Raw genomic sequence first — 21,414 nt, forward strand, 5'->3', positions numbered from 1 at the left:
CTTGCAATCCACACACCCACAACTCACAGGTCACACACACTGGCAGATATTCTACCATGAGAGGCACATCACCCAAACGTATTGCAGGACACTCATTGACACACTTCCCTCTGTCTTGCAGGAGAAGGTGGCGCATAACAGCCGGCAGACCGAAAGACCCGAAGGAGGACAGGCGTGCCTACACATTCTTACCCCCCTGGAGGAGACTGTGCTGCACATCATTGGGCGGGCCGTCACTGCAGCCGTGGCCACTGGGGCGTTGGAGGTCCCGACGATGGGGGTCTCTGCAAACCTAATCCTCCTTCTCATTTCGCACACCTCCCTCATCCCACAATCTTTTCTGATGCTTGTGCTGCAGATGGTGTCAGCATGCACGTCTTACTCACTCCTATCCCCGCTCCACAACTCAATCCGTCTCACTTTGTCATTGCAGATACCCAAGAACTGGAGCCGGCACCGTCCCAGGTGGGGGAGGGGGACGCTGAAGACACACCGTCACTCGATCTGAAACTCGCATCCACCAGCTCAGATACTGATACTGTGCTGAGTGTAGAGTTTAGTTTAGAGGAAGGATCTGCACATGGTGAGAGACAGTGCGCAGGAGCCGGGGTGGGGGGAACGGATACCACAGGTGGCAGCTCGCCAGAGGGCGAGGTCCCACAATGGTTCAGCTGCCGAGGGGTCAGATGAGGACGTCAATGGGCCAGGCTACAGAAGATGGCTGATCGGCATACACACCCAAATGCTTGGTGCACTGGAAAGCCTGCGCACAATGTCATGGGGCATGGAGGAATCCAGCTCCAAATTAGCACAGCGTTTTGCGCAGAGCTTGGAGCCCATCCTTTCATTCATGGAACGGGTGGTCACCTCCATCAGCACACCTGTGGAACCCACCATGATACAGTGTCTGATGATCAATGTCACGGCTTCCATTGCAGCATAAACCGAAGTCATCAAAGATCTGCTTGCATCAGTTGACGCTCAGACTACTGATTTGGAAGCTCAGACTGCTGCTACTGTGGCCTCTGGTACCATTGTGGAACGGAGCTTCTAGTACGTCATAGCACTCCAGCAATCCGTTCTCCAGCTGATCACCAGGATTGCTGAGGCGCCGCCCCAGGAAAGTGGCAGTGGCGCCATGGAAGACTAACCTGTTGTCCTCTCTCAGGATGACAGCATTCCTGCTCCCACCCCTGCCACTCCGCCAATGTCCTTACTGTTGCCTGTCAGTCAGCCAGGCCAGACTGCTGCAGCCCAGGCCAAGATGGTGCAGTCTGAAGCCAGATCCTCCTGGCCCAGAGCTGCTCGAGGTTGTCCTCCAAGGCCATCTCCACACTCCTCAATTGAAGATCAGCAGCCTTCTACCACCCATGCTCTAGCCACCGGGGATGCACCTCGTAAGACCACTAGGAAAGGCAAAGGCACACGAGCGACAGGCACTGAGGGAATGCACAAGGGTGAATAGTCTAATGTTTGATACTTTATGCGATGAGCTGCGGGGGGAAGCAACGTGTAATCATCTGGAGGGCGATTTGATAATCATGTGGGAGAGGACAGGTGGGGAGTGTAGGACTGTTGGTGACTTGGAAGGCGTCGTTGAGGTTACTGGTATCGCTCAGACAGGGCCTGTGCATCTTGTTGCCTCCTTGCGTCTTCCTCCACTTCCTCCTCCCCCTCCTCTTCTGCCTCTTCCTCTGGCTCAGGGTCTTTGGCGGATAGGCGGTCGCAAGGGCTGTCCTCTCATGAGGGCGAGGTTGTGCAGCACGCCACGATGAATCTTGACACCCACTCAGCGGAGTACTGCAGGGCTCCACCAGAATGGTCCAGGCAGCGGAAGCATTGCTTTCGGAGGCCCATGATGTGTATGCAGTCAATGGCACCCTGCATCATGGGGAAGCCTGCAATGCGAGCAAACCCTCGTGCTTGCTCGTTCTGCTTCACTCTGTCAAGAGGAAAAGTGATGAACCTTTTGCGTAGCTTGTACAGTGCCTCCGTGACGTCCCTTATACAGCAGTGCACTGCAAACTGCGAGATGCTGCACATGTTGCTGGCAGAAGCCTGAAAGGATCCAGAGCCGTAAAAGGTCAGCGTCACAAATACCTTGACAGCCACAGGCAATGCTGTCCATGCCCCGCTCTGAGGCTGCAGTTTGGCTGCAGCAGTTGACAAATCTCCGTCATGACCTCTTTGGTGAACCGCAGCCATTGGGTGCACTGATCTTCGCTCATGTTGAGTGAAGGCCCTCATTGGCTATAGCCTCCTGCTCAGTGCCCTGAGCCTCATTCTCCTCCCTCTCCTCGCAGCTTGACCCGCTCTGCGTGGCCTCTCTGCATGCTCCCAGTCATGTTCGATGCCCGGCGGGAGCCCTAACCGGCCACCCATGGTTGCCAGGAATCTTGTTCAGCACACCGTTGTAAATGACAGCAACAGTAATGCAGGACATGCCAAAACACTCTTTATATACTATATAGCAACTCTATCCAAGTATAGGAAGCTTCAACATACACGCACAATTGCACCAACGGCCAGCAGCAATAATCCAGCCACTAACCTGCAACACCTGCATGATCCCTTTAAATAGTGCTGGTGGGGGGTCCTCCAGGCTGTCTAAGACATGCTCAGCTGTTGGTGGTTAAGAAAGTTCGTTGACTCGTTGAGTGCCAAAATGGTGTCTATCCCTTTAAATCAGCGTTGCACACTGATCTAACGCATTTTCCCCCTACTTTACATGATGCTGGCATTCGTTAGCTGCACATGAGCAAATGCCTTTACCAAGATGGCGTCCGGCGCTTGTCGTGCACGAAGTGTGAGTGCATTCCGGATGCCATTTTCAGACCTTAGCTGCGAAGCACCTGAACAAGGGGCGCTACATGGCCCAATTTCTAGCCCATTGACTGCAATCAAAATGCGATCGCAGATTTAAACATGCTCACTTTGCTTCTGGGTTCCCCACATACAAATCCACCCACCCGCTGAGCTCCCGTCTCGCTGTTAATATCCAGGCCAGGGTATCAATAGACACACTGATTTTTCTTTTCCCAGGCTCTTAGGTCACCTGACATTGCTCCTCTTTGCCGGTTTTTCCTCTATCTATCTGTCACCCCCTGCCCTCTCAGCTATTCACATGTTCTCTGTGTCTCATCAATGCCTTTAATTTCTCTCATGATATCTTTTGTCTATTGTCTCATGTTAATATAAATTCAGCCATTTAACTTTCTGCTGTTTTCCTCTTAAGCATCTTACAGGTAATTCTACTTCTTCTCTCCCGTGTTTTCTTTCCCTCCTCTTTTCTTTGGTTCTGTTCCTGCAGCAGAAACATTGTCTGCTCTCTCCACAGATGCTGACTGACATGCTAAGTGTTGACAGCATTATCTGTTTTTGTTTCAGATTTCCAGTATTTGCAGTTTTTGTGCTTTTTATTTAGATATTTACTGCCACCCTATAACTGAAAAATCAACCTAAGGTATAAGAAAGTACCAGAAACTCATCATGTAGTTAGTGACTTGCATAATTAATGAAAAGCCACAAAATATTGCCATAAATTTCTGATATTTGTGCTATTAGTCGACATCGCTCTAAATCCAATCAATCAGAAACAACTTGAATGGATTCACATTCTCCAGTGAGCATTGTGCGCACCTGGGGATGGGCACTTGATTAAAATAGCGACACGCCATCAGAGTGCACTGGCAAAAGAGATATTATTGTGTGCTTCATGCATTCATTGGTTTAACTCCAGCAGACTTGGGCAACTACTGAGCTCCTGATCCATCAACCTCCTCACCTACTGATCCATACAAAAAGTACAGTTGAGGGAGGCCATTCAGCCTTTCTAACTTATTCTTCAATACAACCAACAACCCCTCCATTACAGAATCCAATTGCCTCTTGAATGATTTGGGGTTTTGCTTCCACTACAGGTATTAATCAGTTTGTTTGAAGAAGTGCATCCTGACATCAGTCCTGAACTTGCCTTTTTACTATTTACACATATGTCTCCTTGTCCTGCAGTTATGGTTTAATTTGAAACTTTTCTATTCCACTTAGTACCTTGTATGCTCATGGGGTTGGGGGTAACATATTAGCATGGATAGAGGATTGGTTAACGGACGGAAAACAGACAGAAGGGATAAATGGGTCATTTTCAGGCTCGGGGGGCTGCATGCCTACTCCTGCTTCTAGTTCTTATGCCTCTATAAAGTTCCCTCTCATACACCTCTTTTCAAGGCTGAAGAGTTTAGTTTTTCTAACCCTTCTTCATAATCCAGTTCACTGACATTTGTGATCACCCTTGTCATCCTTCTTCATAACAGAGCTTGGATGTCCCTCTTGTGTCTCAGTGACCCAAACTAAACTCTACACATCCAGCAATATAGCTCAGCATTCTGTTTACTTAGTTAATCGCTGATCTGCAATTTTAGCTCATGGTCAGTGTAGAGTCTACTATCATTCCCAGATCACTCTCGACCTTTCTCCTAGTTAGTTCAACACCATTTATGTTCCCCATCTTTTTTGCTAATGTGTAAGACCTTGCGCTTAGATATATTAAATTCTATCTGTTAACTTGCAAATGTTGTCTAGATCCTGCTGTAATTCCTTGGCTGCCTCCACCGTTCACCTTCTTACCCCACTCACCCCCCACCCCCCACCCCATCCCAGTTTAGTATGATTTGTGAAACTGACCACATTACATTGAGTTTAATGAATCCAGGTCATTAATGTAGATCAGAAACTGTAGGGCTCCAGCACCGATCCCTGAGGCACTCCACTCAGTATACCTCCCAACACATCACCCACACTACCTGCTGCATTCTCTTTTTCCGGACAATTCTATACTCACCTAGGATACCAGTTGCCTTCAGCTTGTGTTGTACCCTTTCACATGGAACTTTATTGAAGATTTGAGTTTGTGTGAAAGTGTCTTCCACATTATTATTGTAGGAAAGAATCCTTATTTAAAACATTAAATGTGGCTGTCAGCACTATTAACAGCAAAATGAAAGATAGGCAAAATGGAACAACCTTTCGAAGATAGCACTGGGAGAAATGAATCCTTATTTTCTTCAACTGCATCCAATATCAGGATCCAATAGAGGAACATAGGAATAGGAGTAGGCCATTTAGTCCCTCGAGCCTGTTCCGCCATTCAATTAGATCATGGCTGATCTGTTTCTTAACTTCATCGACCCGCCTTGGTTCCATAACCCTTAATATCCCTTGCCTATCAAAAATCTATCAATCTCAGTTTTGAAATTTTCAATTGATCTAGCCGCAACAGCTTTTGGGGGAAGAGTGTTCCAGATTTCCACGACCTTTTATATGAAGAGGTGCTTCCTGACATCACCCCTGAATGGCCTAGCTCTAATTTTACAGTTATGCTCCCTTGCTCTGGACTCCCCCACCAAAGGAAATAGTTTCTCTCTATCTAATCCTTTAATCATCTTAAACACCTCAATTAGATCATCCCTTAACCTTCTATACTCAAGAGAATATAAGCCTAGTCAATGCAACCTGTCCTTTTAGCCCAGGTATCATTCTGGTGAATCTGTACTGCACCCCCTCCAAGCGGCCAATATATCCTTCCTGAGGTGCAGTGTCCAGAATGCAGTACTCTAAATGGGATCTAATCATTGCTTTATATAACTGTAACATAACTTTCATCCCTTTGTATTCCAGCCCTCTTGAGATAAAGGCCAACATTCCATTAGCCTTTTAAATTATTTTTTGTACCTGTCCACTAGCTTTTAGTGATTTCTGTACTTGGACCCTTAAATCTCTCTGCTCCACGACAGTTCCGAGCTTCTTACCATTTAGAAAATACTCTGATCTATCTTTCTTGGGTCCAAAGTGGATGACCTCACACTTGTCCACAGTGAACTCTATCTGCCACAGTTTTGCCCACTCACTTAATCTATCAATGTTTTGTTTTATTCGTTCATGGGAAGTGGGCATCGCTGGCGAGGCCGGCATTTATTGCCCATCCCTAATTGCCCTTGAGAAAGTGGTGGTGAGCCGCGTTCTTGAACCGTTGCAGTCCGTGTGGTGAAGGTTCTCCCACAGTGCTGTTAGGAATGGAGTTTCAGGATTTTGACCCAGCGACGATGAAGGAACAGTGATATATTTCCAAGTTGGGATGGTGTGTCACTTGGAAGGGAATGTGCAGGTGGTGTTGTTCCCATGTACCTACTGCTCTCGTCCTTCTAGGTGGTAGAGGTCGCGGGTTTGGGAGGTGCTGTCGAAGAAGCCTTGGCGAGTTGCTGCAGTGCATCCTGTGGATGGTACACACTGCAGCCACTGTGCGCCAGTGGTGAAGGGAGTGAATGTTTAGGGTGGTGGATGGGCTGCCAATCAAGCGAGTTGCTTTGTCCTGGATGGTGTTGAGCTTCTTGAGTGTTGTTGGAGCTGCACTCATCCAGGCAAGTGGAGAGTATTCCATCACACTCCTGACTTGTGTCTTGTAGATGGTGGAAAGGCTTTGGGGAGTCCGGAGGTGAGTCACTCACCGTAGAATACCCAGCCTCTGACCTGCTCTTGTAGCCACAGTATTTATATGGCTGGTCCAGTTAAGTTTCTGGTCAATGGTGAACCCCAGGAGGTTGATGGTGGGGGATTCGGCGATGGTAATACCGTAGAATGTCAAGGGGAGGTGGTTAGACTCTCTCTTGTTGGAGATGGTCATTGCCTGGCACTTGTCTGGCACGAATGTCACTTGCCACTTATCAGCCAAGCCTGGATGTTGTCCAGGTCTTGCTGCATGCGGGCTCGGACTGCTTCATTATTTGAGGGGTTGCGAATGGAACTGAACACTGTGCAATCATCAGCGAACATCCCCATTTCTGACCTTATGATGGAGGGAAGGTCATTGATGAAGCAGCTGAAGATGGTTGGGCCTCGGACTCTGCCCTGAGGAACTCCTGCAGCAATGGCCTGGGGCTGAGATGATTGGCCTCCAACAACCACTACCATCTTCCTTTGTGCTAAGTATGACTCCAGCCACTGGAGAGTTTTCCCCCTGATTCCCATTGACTTCAATTTTATGAGGGCTACTTGGTGCCACACTCGGTCAAATGCTGCTTTGATGTCAAGGGCAGTCACTCTCACCTCACCTCTGGAATTCAGCTCTTTTGTCCATGTTTGGACCAAGGCTGTAATGAGGTCTGGAGCCGAGTGGTCCTGGCGGAACCCAAACTGAGCATCGGTGAGCAGGTTATTGGTGAGTAAGTGCCGCTTGATAGCACTGTCGACGACACCTTCCATCACTTTGCTGATGATTGAGAGTAGACTGATGGGGCGGTAATTGGCCGGATTGGATTTGTCCTGCTTTTTGTGGACAGGACATACCTGGGCAATTTTCCACATTGTCGGGTAGATGCCAGTGTTGTAGCTGTATTGGAACAACTTGGCTAGAGGCGCAGCTAGTTCTGGAGCACAAGTCTTCAGCACTACAGCCGGGATGTTGTCGGGACCCATAGCCGTTGCTGTATCCAGTGCACTCAGCCGTTTCTTGATATCACGTGGAGTGAATCGAATTGGCTGAAGACTGGCTTCTGTGATGGTGGGGATATCGGGAGGAGGCAGAGATGGATCATCCACTCGGCACTTCTGGCTGAAGATGGTTGCAAATGCTTCAGCCTTGTCTTTTGCACTCGTGCTGGACTCTGCCATCATTGAGGATGGGGATGTTTACAGAGCCTCCTCCTTCCGTTAGTTGTTTAATTGTCCACCACCATTCACGACTGGATGTGGCAGGACTGCAGAGCTTTGATCTGATCCGTTGGTTGTGGAATCGCTTAGCTCTGTCTATAGCATGTTGCTTCCGCTGTTTAGCACGCATGTAGTCCTGAGTTGTAGCTTCACCAGGTTGGCACCTCATTTTTAGGTACGCCTGGTGCTGCTCCTGGCATGCTCTTCTGCACTCCTCATTGAACCAGGGTTGATCCTCTAGCTTTTTGGTAATGGTAGAATGAGGAATATGCCGGGCCATGAGGTTACAGATTGTGTTGGAATACAATTCTGCTGCTGCTGATGGCCCACAGCGCCTCATGGATGCCCAGTTTTGAGCTGCTGGACCTGTTCTGAATCTATCCCATTTAGCATGGTGGTAGTGCCACACAACTCATTGGATGGTGTCCTCAGTGCGAAGACAGGAGTTCGTCTCCACGAGGGCTGTGCGGTGGTCACTCCTACCAATACTGTCATGGACAGATGCATTTGCGACAGGTAGATTGGTGAGGACGAGGTCAAGTAAGTTTTTCCCTCGTGTTGGTTCGCTCACCACCTGCCACAGGCCTAGTCTGGCAGCTATGTCCTTTAGGACTCGGCCAGCTCAGTCAGTCGTGGTGCTACCGAGCCACTCTTGGTGATGGACATTGAAGTCCCCCACCCAGAGTACATTCTTTGCCCTTGCTACCCTCAGTGGTTCCTCCAAGTGGTGTTCAACATGGAGGAGTACTGATTCATCAGCTGAGGGAGGGCAGTAGGCTGTAACCAGCAGGAGGTTTCCTTGCCCATGTTTGATCTGATGCCATGAGATTTCATGGGGTCCAGAGTCAATGTTGAGGACTCCCAGGGCCACTCCCTCCTGACTGTATATCACTGTACCGCCACCTCTGGTCGGTCTGTCCTGTCGGTGGGACAGGACATACCCAGGGATGGTGATGGAAGAGTCTGGGACGTTGGCTGAAAGGTATGATTCTGTGAGTATGGCTATGTCAGGCTGTTGCTTGACTAGTCTGTTCTGCTCCCATCTACAGTTTTTACTGTGCCATCTAACTTGGTGTCATCAGCAAATTTGGATATATGGCTCTGTATTCCTTCACCCAAGTCATTTATAAATATAGTGAAAAGCTAAGAACCCAGTATAGATTACTGGAGGACACCACTAGTCACATCCTGCCAATTTGAGTACATACCCATTCTCCCTCCTCTCTTATCCCCTGGCTCCTAAACAATTTTCTACCCATGTCAATAAGTTGCCTTCAATTCCACATGCTCTCATTAGCAATGTTAATTTTCAGGATACTCTTGAATCCATATAGAGCAATCAGGAATGCAGACCTTGCCCAATTCTCGCCTGTTGAGGCCAATTCTGCCACCATGGTGAAAATCAACTAACTCAGCACAGACTGGGGATCAAACATGGAACCACCCACTCTGTATGACATAATTACATTATGATTTTACATTTAGCAAGCTATTGGGGAAATTTCTTCAAGGTTTAAATAGCAAAGTTCAGTGAACCAAATACCAAGACAAATATTTTATGCTAAAGAAACACTTTCAGACAATTCCCTTACGTTTGAAACCTTTTAGTACAATAGAGCTATCAGGATGCAACATAAAATGAAGGTGCGAATGCAAGCTGCAAATGGATTCATATCCTAAAATATAACTGCAGCTTAAATATTTATAAATAAGTCTGACAATGCATCATTTCTATTTCAAAATTTGACACAAGTAGATTCTGTTTCCATCATATCAACACCTATTTAATGTGAACGTTCTGTATAAAAATACAAATGTACATAAAAACATATAATAATCATAACTATAAAGTCAGAATATAAAACATTCACAAGACATTAAAACAGCATCTCAAATGGATAAGGGCATATAAAAAGCTAATGGAATACTGTGCTTTATGACAAGACGTATAGAATATAAAAGCTGAGATGTAACAGTGAATCTATATAAAATCTTAGTTATGCCACTGTTGGAGTACTGTGCGCAGTCTTGGGCTCCACACTATAGAAAGGATGTTGAAGCAATAGAAAGGGTACAGAGCAAATTTACTCGGAAGCTGTCTGGTATGAGGAGATAGAAATATGAAGAAAGACTTGAAAAATTGAGGTCGTTTTCATTAAAACAGAGGAGATTTTGGGGTGATTTGATGGAGGTGTTTAAAATTAGAGAAGTGATGGCACAGAGTAGATAGAAACACTATTTCCAATGATTGAGGAGTCTTGAACGAGGGGACACAGATACAAGGTTAAATGTAAGAGATTTAGGACAGAGAGCAGGAGAAATATTTTTACTCAGAGGGTTGTGGGGCTGTGGAAAGCATTACCAGAGTTAGTGATTGAAGCAGAGACCATGTCAACATTTAAGAACCTGGTTCGATATTTGGTTGAAGGGAAGGATAAAAGGGATATGGGAATAGAGCAGGCACATGGGATTATGACCACTGCTCAAGCAGAGGATAAACACCAACATGGTCCAATTGGGCTGAATGGCCTGTTTTGAGTTGTAATTTCTATTTAATTCAACGTAAATAAACACTTGTAAAATTCACAACATTAAATCCATTTCTTCTGCTAGGAAACTGTTGTGTTCTGTACATTTATTAATGATCTAGATATAGGTGTTGGGGGTACGATTTGCAAATTTGCAGATGATACCAAGATCTGTGCAAGTGTCAGGACTGTAGATGATGCTCAACTGTTTCAGGTGAATCTTAATGTGTTGGGGGACTGGGCTCGTGACTGACAAATGATGTTTAATTTGGAGAAGTGCAGTGTTGAGCATTTGTCCTGCCCACATGCATAACATACATGCACTCCTTCAGGGAAAAGCATTAAATCAGGTGGAGAGAGAGAGAGAGAGACATCTGGGTGTTCTAGTGCACAGATCTCTAAAGGTTCATGAGTGATGCCGTGAAGGATAACTAGAGCAAATAGGGTGTTGGAGTGCATTTATAGGACAATTGACTATAAGACAAAGCATTTAGTCCTTGTACAAGACCTTGGTCAGGCCTCAGTTAGAATACTGTGTCCAGTTTTGGTGTCCTCACATGGTGGGTGAAAAGGGGGGCCGCTAGACTAATTCCCAGTTTAAAGCATCTTCATTATCAAGATAGTGTAAAAGAGCTGGGATTCTACACTTTCGAGAAGTGTAGACTTAGGGGTGATCTGATTGAGGTTTATAAGATGATGAAGGGATTAGATTGTGTTCCAGTTGACAGCTTGTTCCAATTAAATACATTAGGGAGGACCAGGGGTCACAATTTCAAGTTGTAGACGATCAGATCTGGTTGGATGTCAGGAGGTGGTTCTTTTCCCAGAGAATAGTGGACCTCTGGAACAGTCTGCCCAGAGTGATCTCCTGGGTTAGTTTCGATCACCAAAGGGATCAGAGAGGAATTTCCCAGATTTTTCCCCCCCAAATTGGCCTGGGTTTTTATCTTTTTTTTTGCCTCTCCCAGGAGACCATGTAGGGTGGAGAGTGTATATATTGAGATACACAAGGTAACACAATTGTGTGGGACAGGCTGGATGGAGGGAGGGTCTTTTCCTATCCATCATTGTTCATACATTATTAAGAAGATGATGATCCTTAGGAAGAAAGGATCGCCATCAGTTCCATCATTCTTATTATGTATGTCATACAACTGCACGCTTTTACAAAATATAATCTCGTATGTAAAATGCCATTTCTGCAATATTCAATGTACAAATAGAATCACTATACAATTATTGTTCTTGAGTGAAAAGTCAAACCTTAAAAACTACAATCACACCATGTAACTTGAAGTAAACAGTATTTACTGTGATAAATAAATTGTTTAAAACACTGGGGCCTGGAGTTTCCATAAGACAACGTAATCTGGGCAGAATGAAATGAAAGGCACATAAGATCGCAGAATTATGAGGACAAGTGAGTCACGCCCATAACCACTTTACTCTGGAGTTTCCATGATCTTTTATGCTGGTTCAAAAGTTCATTCGCCCGAACCACTCCCTGCTCACAAAACTGGTCACACCCCACCCAGGGCCGAATGGTGACTCTTCAGCAATTGCACCCGTCCAGGGGTGTTCATCACATTGTGCCCAGATTCTCAGTTGCACAGGCATCCGTAGTCATTTTAATCCATTGTTAATGACCTGCAGCTGCATGAGAACAGCAGTCAACTGAAACCACTGACTGGCCTGTTTCTTCAGCTGCAGCAAATACTTGAACAAATTTTCAGTTTAAATTAGTTTAAATTCAGTCATCTTGAGGCCCCACTGGCCATGTTCTGGTCAATAATTGATTACGATCAATAATGCTGCTTGATTTTGATGATTCATGGGAGATTTTACATTCGGGCTTATGCAAATGAGTTTGAGCAGAAACTGAAGCTGGCGAAACCGGTGGCGTGTCCAGCGTATTCTACCGATTGCACTCCTAGGAGAAACTCCAGGCTTTGCTCAGATCTGTTTCAAAAACAGCAAATGCTAGAAACACACAGATCAGTGAGAGGTATTTGCGTTTCCAGGATTTGCCGTTTTTGTTTCAGCTTTCCAGCATTTACAGATTCTTGTTTTTTATTTGCGATCTGTTTTATCAGATAGTCTTCCTATTTGTATATGAGAAGAAAAATAAAAATCATGTATTTTTAAATTGAGGAAACAGGATGAAGGGGCCATTGTGCACAACATTACCGTGGTGAGCAGAAGGCGGCAGAAAATGAGAGAAATCAGAAAGCAACGATTAGGGTGATACCAAGTTTGAGTTTTAAAAATCTTAAATAGAGATTTGAGAAAGGAAAGATAGAAGAAGGTGCCACAGGTTTGAGCATCAGGTCACAATTTTAACTGTGGTTGTAAAAACAATCTGCCCTATACAAATATACAATTGAAAGAAACCTAATTAGAATCTGAATCGCCGACAGTGCTATACCAGGAATAACACTTTCAATGCGTGCAGTGAAGCAGCAACAAATTCCGACGAGCTGTGGAAATGACATTATTTCCTGGGTGGCAGAGTACTGATGAAAAGTACACATTGCCATGTCTGTCATAGGTGCCCAGTCAGATCTACAAGATTGCAAGTGGCATGTCATCACATCTATCACCTGTGACAGGTTCTCTGTGATCAGAGAGAGAGAGGAAGGAATTAGGACTGGCTGCATTACGAGGAATGACTCCCCAGTTTTTAAAAAGAAAATATTAAATATTGTACATGAAGGTACAAGAAGTGTGAATTTTAAAAAAAAGTATACTTTTGAAATAAAATTGAAATATATCTGTTAAAACGCAGGTAGTATTAAATTGTGTTCCAGTTGATATTAGGTTTAATCTGCTTTAGGTTGAAAGCAAATAAAACCACTGTTGGCTTCTGTACTTAATTCAATAAGGCCAAGACACAATAACCTCTCGAGTAAACAGGACTAGTCACTCAAAGATCCATTTTCTGCTGAAATCAAGATGCAAGGATTACAACTCTTTGCTTTTTTTTATCTGTTGCGGATCAAGGATGCCACATAAATCCATACAGACAACACATTGTTGGGATACGGGTGGACATACACAGCCAAAGCAAACTCTACATGAGGAACCTCAGTATTATGGACGCCAGTGCTGTGTACAGCTTCAACAATGGGCCTCAATTCAGAGAAAGGCATGTGAATAGGAAACCCAGAAATCTGCAGAGAACAATTTGATATAAGGTTAATCAAGATCAACTTGTGCTTACATCTATATAAAAAAATCAACAACCTGTACCTAAGAGAGTATTCAATAAACAGTATTTTAAGTAAATGAGTCGAGAGATATTTAATACTTCATAAATTAGTTGTCTGTTTTATAGAATAATTTAAAAATATCTTCAAAAAGTGATTACAGTATTGCAATATTAAGATAAATACAAAGAATATTGTGAGCTTTTTAAAAAAAAAAATTCATGGCCATCTTTTACCAAGTGGTGAATTCTTAATGTTGTCTGGGTAGTAATGGGAAAGGAGAAAAATCAGAGGGCTTTCCTTTGAACTAAGCTGTGGAACTACTTCATGTCCAGAGCAGAGGTTGTTTAACTACTATTGGTAGTTAAACAACTTCTGCAGTTTATTTAGATAATGCACATGTATATAATGATTGGTACTGAGCACAAGGCAGATCCCTAATATGAATGTGTTTAGAACTTTTGACACTATTGCAAACTTTTTATTGCATTATTTCCACTAAAGGTTAGAATTACATACTTAAACAGCAACATACTTAACATTGTAGGCACTCTTTTCCAATGGCTTGTGAAAAGCCTGCTTCAATTGATTGAAAAATCAATTGCATGCATAGATTAAAAAGGACTATTCGCAAATAAATTAGAATAAATAATGAGACGAAATTAAATGTATGAAGTCAACCATAGGAAAATGTATTTTATCTTATTTAGTTTATAAATAAATGCTACTAAACACTAAGGGCACGATTTTAACATTGAAAAATGGGTGGGTTGGGGGGGGGGGGGGGGCATTCAAAATCACAACCATTTCAGACTCGCCCCAACCCGTCCATTTCCGGTTTTCACCGGGGCAGCTCCCAGGAGGCGGGTTGGTCACTAAAACCTTTCAAGGAGGCTGCGGGCCTCCATTTTTGCAGATTTTGCAATTTCAATCCCTGGGGGCTGGGATTCCCGGGCCTTCTCCTTCACGCCACGTGAGAGGAGGCGAGAAGACCCGAAACTGTGGGTAAGTGCCTTTCTGGCATAGCTTATGGGCCCGGAGGAGCAGGAGTGCTTCCCCCAGGCCCAAAAAGCCTACCTGCAGCAACCCCCACCAACGATCGCAGACCACCTCCCCCAATGATCGGGGACCCCTGTGATGACCCGCAAATCCTGACACTCCCCCCCCCCCCCCACCGTGACTGACCCCCAATCCCTCCCCCCCGTGACCCCCATGCCTACCAATACCCCCATGCCCACCAGTGCCCCATGCCCATCCATGCCCCCCCCCCCATCCATACAATTAGAGTTACCTGAACACGTCCTCGCTTTGGCTGCTCTCCTGTCCGACTGATGCCAGCCTGTCAATCAGGCTGCCCAGTCCGACGGCAAACCGACAAAAAAAAAAGTGTTCTTATGTCAAAATTGTAACGACATCCGGGAAACCCCTACTTCCGGGTTTCCCGTCCGCAATTTGATCCCCCGCCTCCTCCTCGGCTCGGGGTCAAAATCATGCCCTAAAACATTAAACTTTGGCCAAAAGCAAAGTTAGATCACTATTCTGGCCTACTGCTCTGTTTGAGTTTAAAAGTGAGTCATTACCCTGTAATCTCCCAGCAGACTCTGCAGTTCCGCACAATGGTCATCTCCAACCTCTCCCCCCTGGCTGAGCTCTAGTTTAGGAAGGAATTGCCGAAGAGTAGAGGTACAGTATCTGTTCCAGCGAGTTGGATGTCTTGGTCTCCATTCCATAATCTTCTCTTTCAAGGTCTTTTCAATCCTACTTGAGTTGACACAAAAGATAAGGTAATTAAAAAATCTATAGCAAATACCTCAATCCCTGTAAATGACTGACTGTGCACAATGGAGAATGCTATAACACGATTTCTTAGTAGTTTGATTTGAAATCTCTTAAGCATGATGATGGGCTTCGGCATGTCAGACACTCAAATGACCAACAGGAAAATGTCATGGAAAGTACTGAAAGCACTCAAGTGTCTTGCACATTTACACATTGAAAACAAGGATGAATTTATTTATTTTTCATGGTATGAAATGAAGTGGTTAGCTCGTTAAGGGAATCTACAAAACTCTCACATATGGCACCCACAATAAAAGCTAATAAAAACACAACTTCAATTGACAATAAATCAGCATTACTTGTCCTGAAGTTCTACTGCAGCAGCCTTGTCAGTACGGCGATAAACCAGCTCTTCTGGCTAAAAGAGAAAATACAAGAACACGTGAACACAGAACCATAGACGTTCACAATAAACGAAGGATACAGGTTGGATATCAAAGACTTACAGAAAATAAACCAATTTATGCCACTGACTACAGAACCCGTTTACCTCATAGGTGTAATTCAGTTTTGATAAAAACAACACAAAGAAACCTTAGTGCCATAGAAGTTTATAGCACAGAAAGAGACCATTTGGCCCTCATGTCTGTGCCGGCTCTTTGCTGGAGCAATCCAAAACTAATCCCACCCTCTCCCCATAACCTTGTATCTTCCTCTGCTTCTAATGTTTATCCAATTTTTCCAAAAATGATAACAATGTTCTCTGCCTCAACCTGTGGTAAAGTGTTCCATGCTCCAACAACCCTTTGCTTAATAAAAATTATTTTAATCACTCTCCTCACTCTTAGTGACCCCTTGTCACTGATTCTCCAAGCAGAGGAAATCATTTTTCCCTATTCATTCTATCGAAACCCTTTATAATTTTAAAAACCTTTATTAAATCTCCTCTTAGCTTTCTCTGCTTAGGTGAAAATAGTCCCTGTATCTCCAGTTTCTCCTTGTTCTCATCTCTCGCATCATCCTGGTGAATCTATGCTGTCTGCACTCTATGGCTGTAATGTTATTTCTATAATAGGATACCCAAAACTGCACATAGTACTCTAATTGTGATCTAACCAAGGTTTTTGTGCACATTTATTACATCTTTATTCTATTACTCTATGCCCCTATTTATAAAACCCAAAATGTTTTGGGTTTTATAAATAGGGGCATATGCTTTGTTTACCTGCATTTGTACTTTCAGGGAATTATTTATTTGAACCCTAAATCTCTCTATTCATCGACATCCATCAGTGTCTCCGTCGAGTATACTCCCACTCCCATTCCTGTGTTTCCTCCTAAAATGTATTACCTCACACTTATCCACATTAAATTGCATCTGCTATTTGTTTGCCTTATAGGAATATATTTATTTTATATTCTGTCCAACTTTTTTATATTGGATGATTTTCCACTGCTGATCCATCAACCTGTTTGTTAACTTTTCTGCCCAGTTAATTCCTTCTTACCGTGTTGAACTGTGCCTTTTTCTAGTTATTTACTTTTTAATGCATGGCAATAAAATCACCTCCTGACTCCCCAAAGCCTTTCCACCATCTACAAGACACAAGTCAGGAGTGTGATGGAATACTCTCCACTTGCTTGGATGAGTGCAGCTCCAACAACACTCAAGAAGCTTGACACCATCCAGGACAAAGTAGCCCGCTTGATTGGCACCCCATCCACCACCCTAAACATTCACTCCCTTCACCACCGTGCACTGTGGCTGCAGTGTGTACCATCCACAGATGCACTGCAGCAACTCGCCAAGGCTTCTTCGACAGCACCTCCAAACCCGCGACCTCTACCACCTAGAAGGACAAGAGCAGCAGGCACATGGGAACAACACCACCTGCACGTTCCCCTCCAAGTCACACACCATCCCGACTTGGAAATATATCGCCGTTCCTTCATCGTCGCTGGGTCAAAATCCTGGAACTCCCTTCCTAACAGCACTGTGGGAGAACCTTCACCACACGGACTGCAGTGGTTCAAGGCAGCGGCTCACCACCACCTTCTCAAGGGCAATTAGGGATGGGCAATAAATGGTGGCCTCGCCAGCGATGCCCACATCCCATGAACGAATAAAAAAAAATACCTTACCAGCCACCATCATGATCAGTCAATAATACAGCTGGGCTAATTGGTTTGCATGCCAACCCTCCAGTCAGTACTCCAGAGTGCACTTGATTGTTGACTTATTATATACACACACACACACACACACACACACACACATATACATTCTATATACCAGTCATCATTTATTCACATGCTCAATACAAATATATATATGATGTGGAGATGCTGGTGATGGAATGGGGTGGACAAATGTAAGGAATCGCACTTCACCTGACGAAGGAGCAAAGCTCCGAAAGCTTGTGATTTCAAATAAAGCTGTTGGACTATAACCTGGTGTTGTGCGACTCCTTACAAATATATATAGATATATATATATTTTTCTGGCCACCTATGTACAATATTTCTACCATTTCTTGCAAATATTTTATCCATATTATGGCAGTCTTAAAAAAACAGAATCTTCATTTTTACCACCGTACCTGAACACTCGACAAGCCTGGAAAGGGAAAGTTTCGCGAAAAAAATGGCTTCCAGAAGTTTGACTTGTTGGTGTCAAAATGTATTCTCATAACAGTGTCATATTTCTGCATGTTGAACCAGACCTAGAAAAGAGTTCCTATATGGATTAGCACAGAGAAAAATGGTACCTGAACATTTTTTGTATTATATTACTTTCATGAAAATAGCAGCAATGTAGAGCACTGATTGATTAACCAGACTGTGCAGCAAGTATACGGTAGGAATGTAACTTTTGTGCAGCTGATGGAAGTTCAGCAGGTCTTTGTTTAGAAGCTGCAGTTTTTAAGTGGCAAACAAATCCTCAAAGCAGACAAATTAGAACATTGAGCTCAATCACCAGAGACTGCTTTTATCTTAGCAACTCTCAGGATTCAGATAAAGTGGGAATGATAACTCAATTACTTTGTTGCATTTCACTATCATTTGCAGGAGAATGTTTAAGCGAGACTTACATTGTCAGCACTAACCAAGCAGCTGACACTCTGCAATGGACAGAATGCATCAAACTGTCCATAGTACTTCCCAGTGGTGGAGTTCCAGATCACGTACTGGTTCTGTTCATAGGTCAGCACGTATGCCGTTGGACCCTGAAAATAAATTTGAGCACACATTTATCGTGAAAATTTTTATATCGACTAATTGGGAATGATTGCAAGAAAGCAACTGAGGAGTTCATAAACATTAAACAATGTTTCGGGGCAGTGCAGGTAGCAACAAGTGTGTGCTCCACACTTACGATATGCAATAGCTTCCATGTTAATAGAAGGATTAATAATTGTAACATCATTACTGCTGGGACCAGAGTTCTAGCAAATCGAATAACTAGGGAGGTAGGTAGGGCTTTAAACTAAATAAGGGGGGGATAGGGTCTCGGTGGAGAGAAATCTAGAATGCGAAAGAGAAAAGACAAAGAAGCAGTGCAGGAAAGTGATTGGGGTAAGGATAACCAGATTGTGTCAGGAAGGGACAGAGTGTACAAACAAAAGAGTGCACTAACAAATAGGGTCAGGGTAAGAGAAAAAATGGTAATAAGACAAATAGGGCCATAGTATAAAAAAATGTTAAGATGTCTAAAAATATTAAAAAGACAAATCTTAAGGCACTGTATCTGAATGCACGAAGCATTCGTAATAAAGTAGACGAATTAACAGCACAAATAGATGTAAATGGATATGATATAATTGCAATTACAGAGACATGGCTGCAGGGTGACCAAGGCTGGGAGCTGAATATCCAAGGGTATTCGATATTTAGGAAGGACAGGCAAAAAGGAAAAGGAGGTGGGGTGGTGTTGTTAGTAAAGGATGAAATCAGAACAATAGTGAGAAAGGATATTGGCTCAGAAAATCAAGATGTAGAATCAGTCTGGGTGGAGTTAAGAAGCACCAAGGGGCAGAAAACACTGGTGGGAGTTGTCAATAGGCCTCCAAACAGTAGTGGTAATGTAGGGGATGGCATCAAACAGGAAATTAGAGATGCATGTAACGAGGGTACTACAGTAATCATGGGTGATTTTAATCTACATATAGACTGGCCAAACCAAATTACCAATAATACTGTGGAGGATGAATTCCTGGAGTGTGTACGAGATGGTTTTTTAGACCAGTATGTTGAGGAGCTAATCAGGGAACAGGCTATCCTAGATTGGATATTGTGCAATGAGAAGGGGTTAATTAATAATCTTGTTGTGCGGGGTCCTTTAGGGAAGAGTGTCCATAATATGATATTCTTCATTAACATGGAAAGTGAAGTAGTCCAATCCGAAACTAGGGTCCTAAATCTAAACAAAGGAAACTATGAAGGTATGAGGAGTGAGTTGGCTATGATAGATTGGGAAGTTTCATTAAAAGGCATGACTGTGGATAGGCAATCGCTAACATTTAAGGAATGAATGCATGAATTGCAACAATTATACATTCCTTTCTGGTGCAAAAACACAAAAGGAAAAACGGCCCAACCATGGCTAACAAAAGAAATTAAGGACAGTATTAGATCCAAAGAGCAGTCATATAAAGTTGCCAGAAAAAGTAGCAAGTCTGAGGATTGGAAGCAGTTTAGAATTCAGCAAAAAAGGACCAAGAGATTGATTAAGAGGGGAAAAAGAGAGTATGGGAGTAAACTTGCAAGGAACATAAAAGTGGACTGTGAAAGCTTCTACAAGTATGTAAAAAGAAAAAGATTAGTGAAGACAAATATAGGTCCCTTACTGTCAGAAACGGGAGAATTTATAATGGGGAACAAGGAAATGGCAGAGCAATTAAACAAATACTTTGGTTCCGTCTTCATGGAAGAGGCCACAAATAACTTCCCAGAAATGCTAGGGAACCAAGGGACTAGTGAGAAGGAGGGATTAAACGAAATTAGTATTAGTAAAAAAAAGAGTGCTGGAGAAATTAATTGGACAGAAAGCCGATAAATCCCCAGGGTCTGATAATCTGCATCCCAGAGTACTAAAAGAGGTAGCCATGGAAATAGTGGATGCATTGGTTGTCATCTTCCAAAATTCTACAGATTATGGAACAGTTCCTGCAGACTGGAGGGTGGCAAATGTAACCCCACTATTTAAAAAAGGAGGGAGAGAGAAAACAGGAAACTACAGACCGGTTAGCCTAACATCAGTAGTCGGGAAAATGCTAGAGTCTATTATAAAGGATGTGATAACTGAACACTTAGAAAATATCAATGGGATTAGACAAAGTCAACATGGATTTAGGAAAGGGAAATCATGTTTGACAAACCTACTGGAGTTTTTTGAGGATGTAACTGGTAGAATAGATAAGGGAGAACCAGTGGATGTGGTTTATTTGAATTTTCAGAAGGCCTTTGATAAAGTCCCACATAAGTGGTTAGTGAGCAAAATTAAAGCACATGGGATTGGCGGTAATATACTGGCATGGGTTGAAAATTGGTTAATAGACAGGAAACAGAGAGTAGGAATAAATGGGACTTTTTTGGGATGGCAGGCAGTGACAAGTGGGGTACCGCAGGGATTGGTGCTTGGGCCCCAGCTATTCACAATATATATCAATGATTTGGATGAGGGAACCAAATGTAATATTTCCAAGTTTGCTGACGACACAAAACTAGGTGGGATTGTGTGAGTTGTGAGGAGGATGCAAAGAGGCTTCGAGGCAAAGAGGCTTCAAGGCAATTTAGACAAGTTGAGTGAGTGGGCAAATACATGGCAGATACAGTATAATGTGGATAAATGTGAAGTTATCCATTTCGGAAGGAAAAACAGAAAGACAGTGTATTATTTAAATGGTGATAAATTGGGAAATATTGATGTATTAAGGGACCTGGGTGGCCTTGTACACTAGTCACTGAAAGCAAACGTGCAGGTGCAGCAAGCAGTTAGGAAGGCAAATGGTATATTGGCCTTCATTGCAAGAGGATTTGAATACAGGAGCAAGGATGTCTCACTACTGACAAATGCCAAACACTGTAGAAGGAAATATATGAAGAATCAGAATTTGTAAAAGAAGAATTTTCCCCTGCTTCCCCCCAGCAGCACCCCCTCCAATCCTGAAGTTATGAAAAAATGCTGGTGTGCATTT

At 43.7% G+C, this 21,414-nt stretch overlaps 1 protein-coding gene across 2 annotated transcripts in view; it reads right to left on the bottom strand.

The window, feature by feature from the left end:
• Window positions 1–9,473: 9,473 nt before the first annotated feature.
• Window positions 9,474–21,414, bottom strand: part of cc2d2a (coiled-coil and C2 domain containing 2A) — a 175,344-nt gene continuing 163,403 nt past the window's right edge. For both annotated transcript variants that reach the window (XM_067989540.1, XM_067989548.1), the window contains 5 exons: window positions 18,310–18,444; window positions 17,818–17,940; window positions 15,577–15,635; window positions 15,019–15,196; window positions 9,474–13,402 (listed from right to left, as the gene is read on the bottom strand). In XM_067989540.1, coding sequence (XP_067845641.1) covers window positions 13,214–13,402; window positions 15,019–15,196; window positions 15,577–15,635; window positions 17,818–17,940; window positions 18,310–18,444 — 684 coding nt within the window. In that variant the 3' untranslated portion in view covers window positions 9,474–13,213. The remainder of the gene's footprint in view (window positions 13,403–15,018; window positions 15,197–15,576; window positions 15,636–17,817; window positions 17,941–18,309; window positions 18,445–21,414) is intronic.

This window comes from Heptranchias perlo, chromosome 1 (assembly GCF_035084215.1).
Source record: "Heptranchias perlo isolate sHepPer1 chromosome 1, sHepPer1.hap1, whole genome shotgun sequence".
Lineage (NCBI taxonomy): Eukaryota > Metazoa > Chordata > Chondrichthyes > Hexanchiformes > Hexanchidae > Heptranchias > Heptranchias perlo.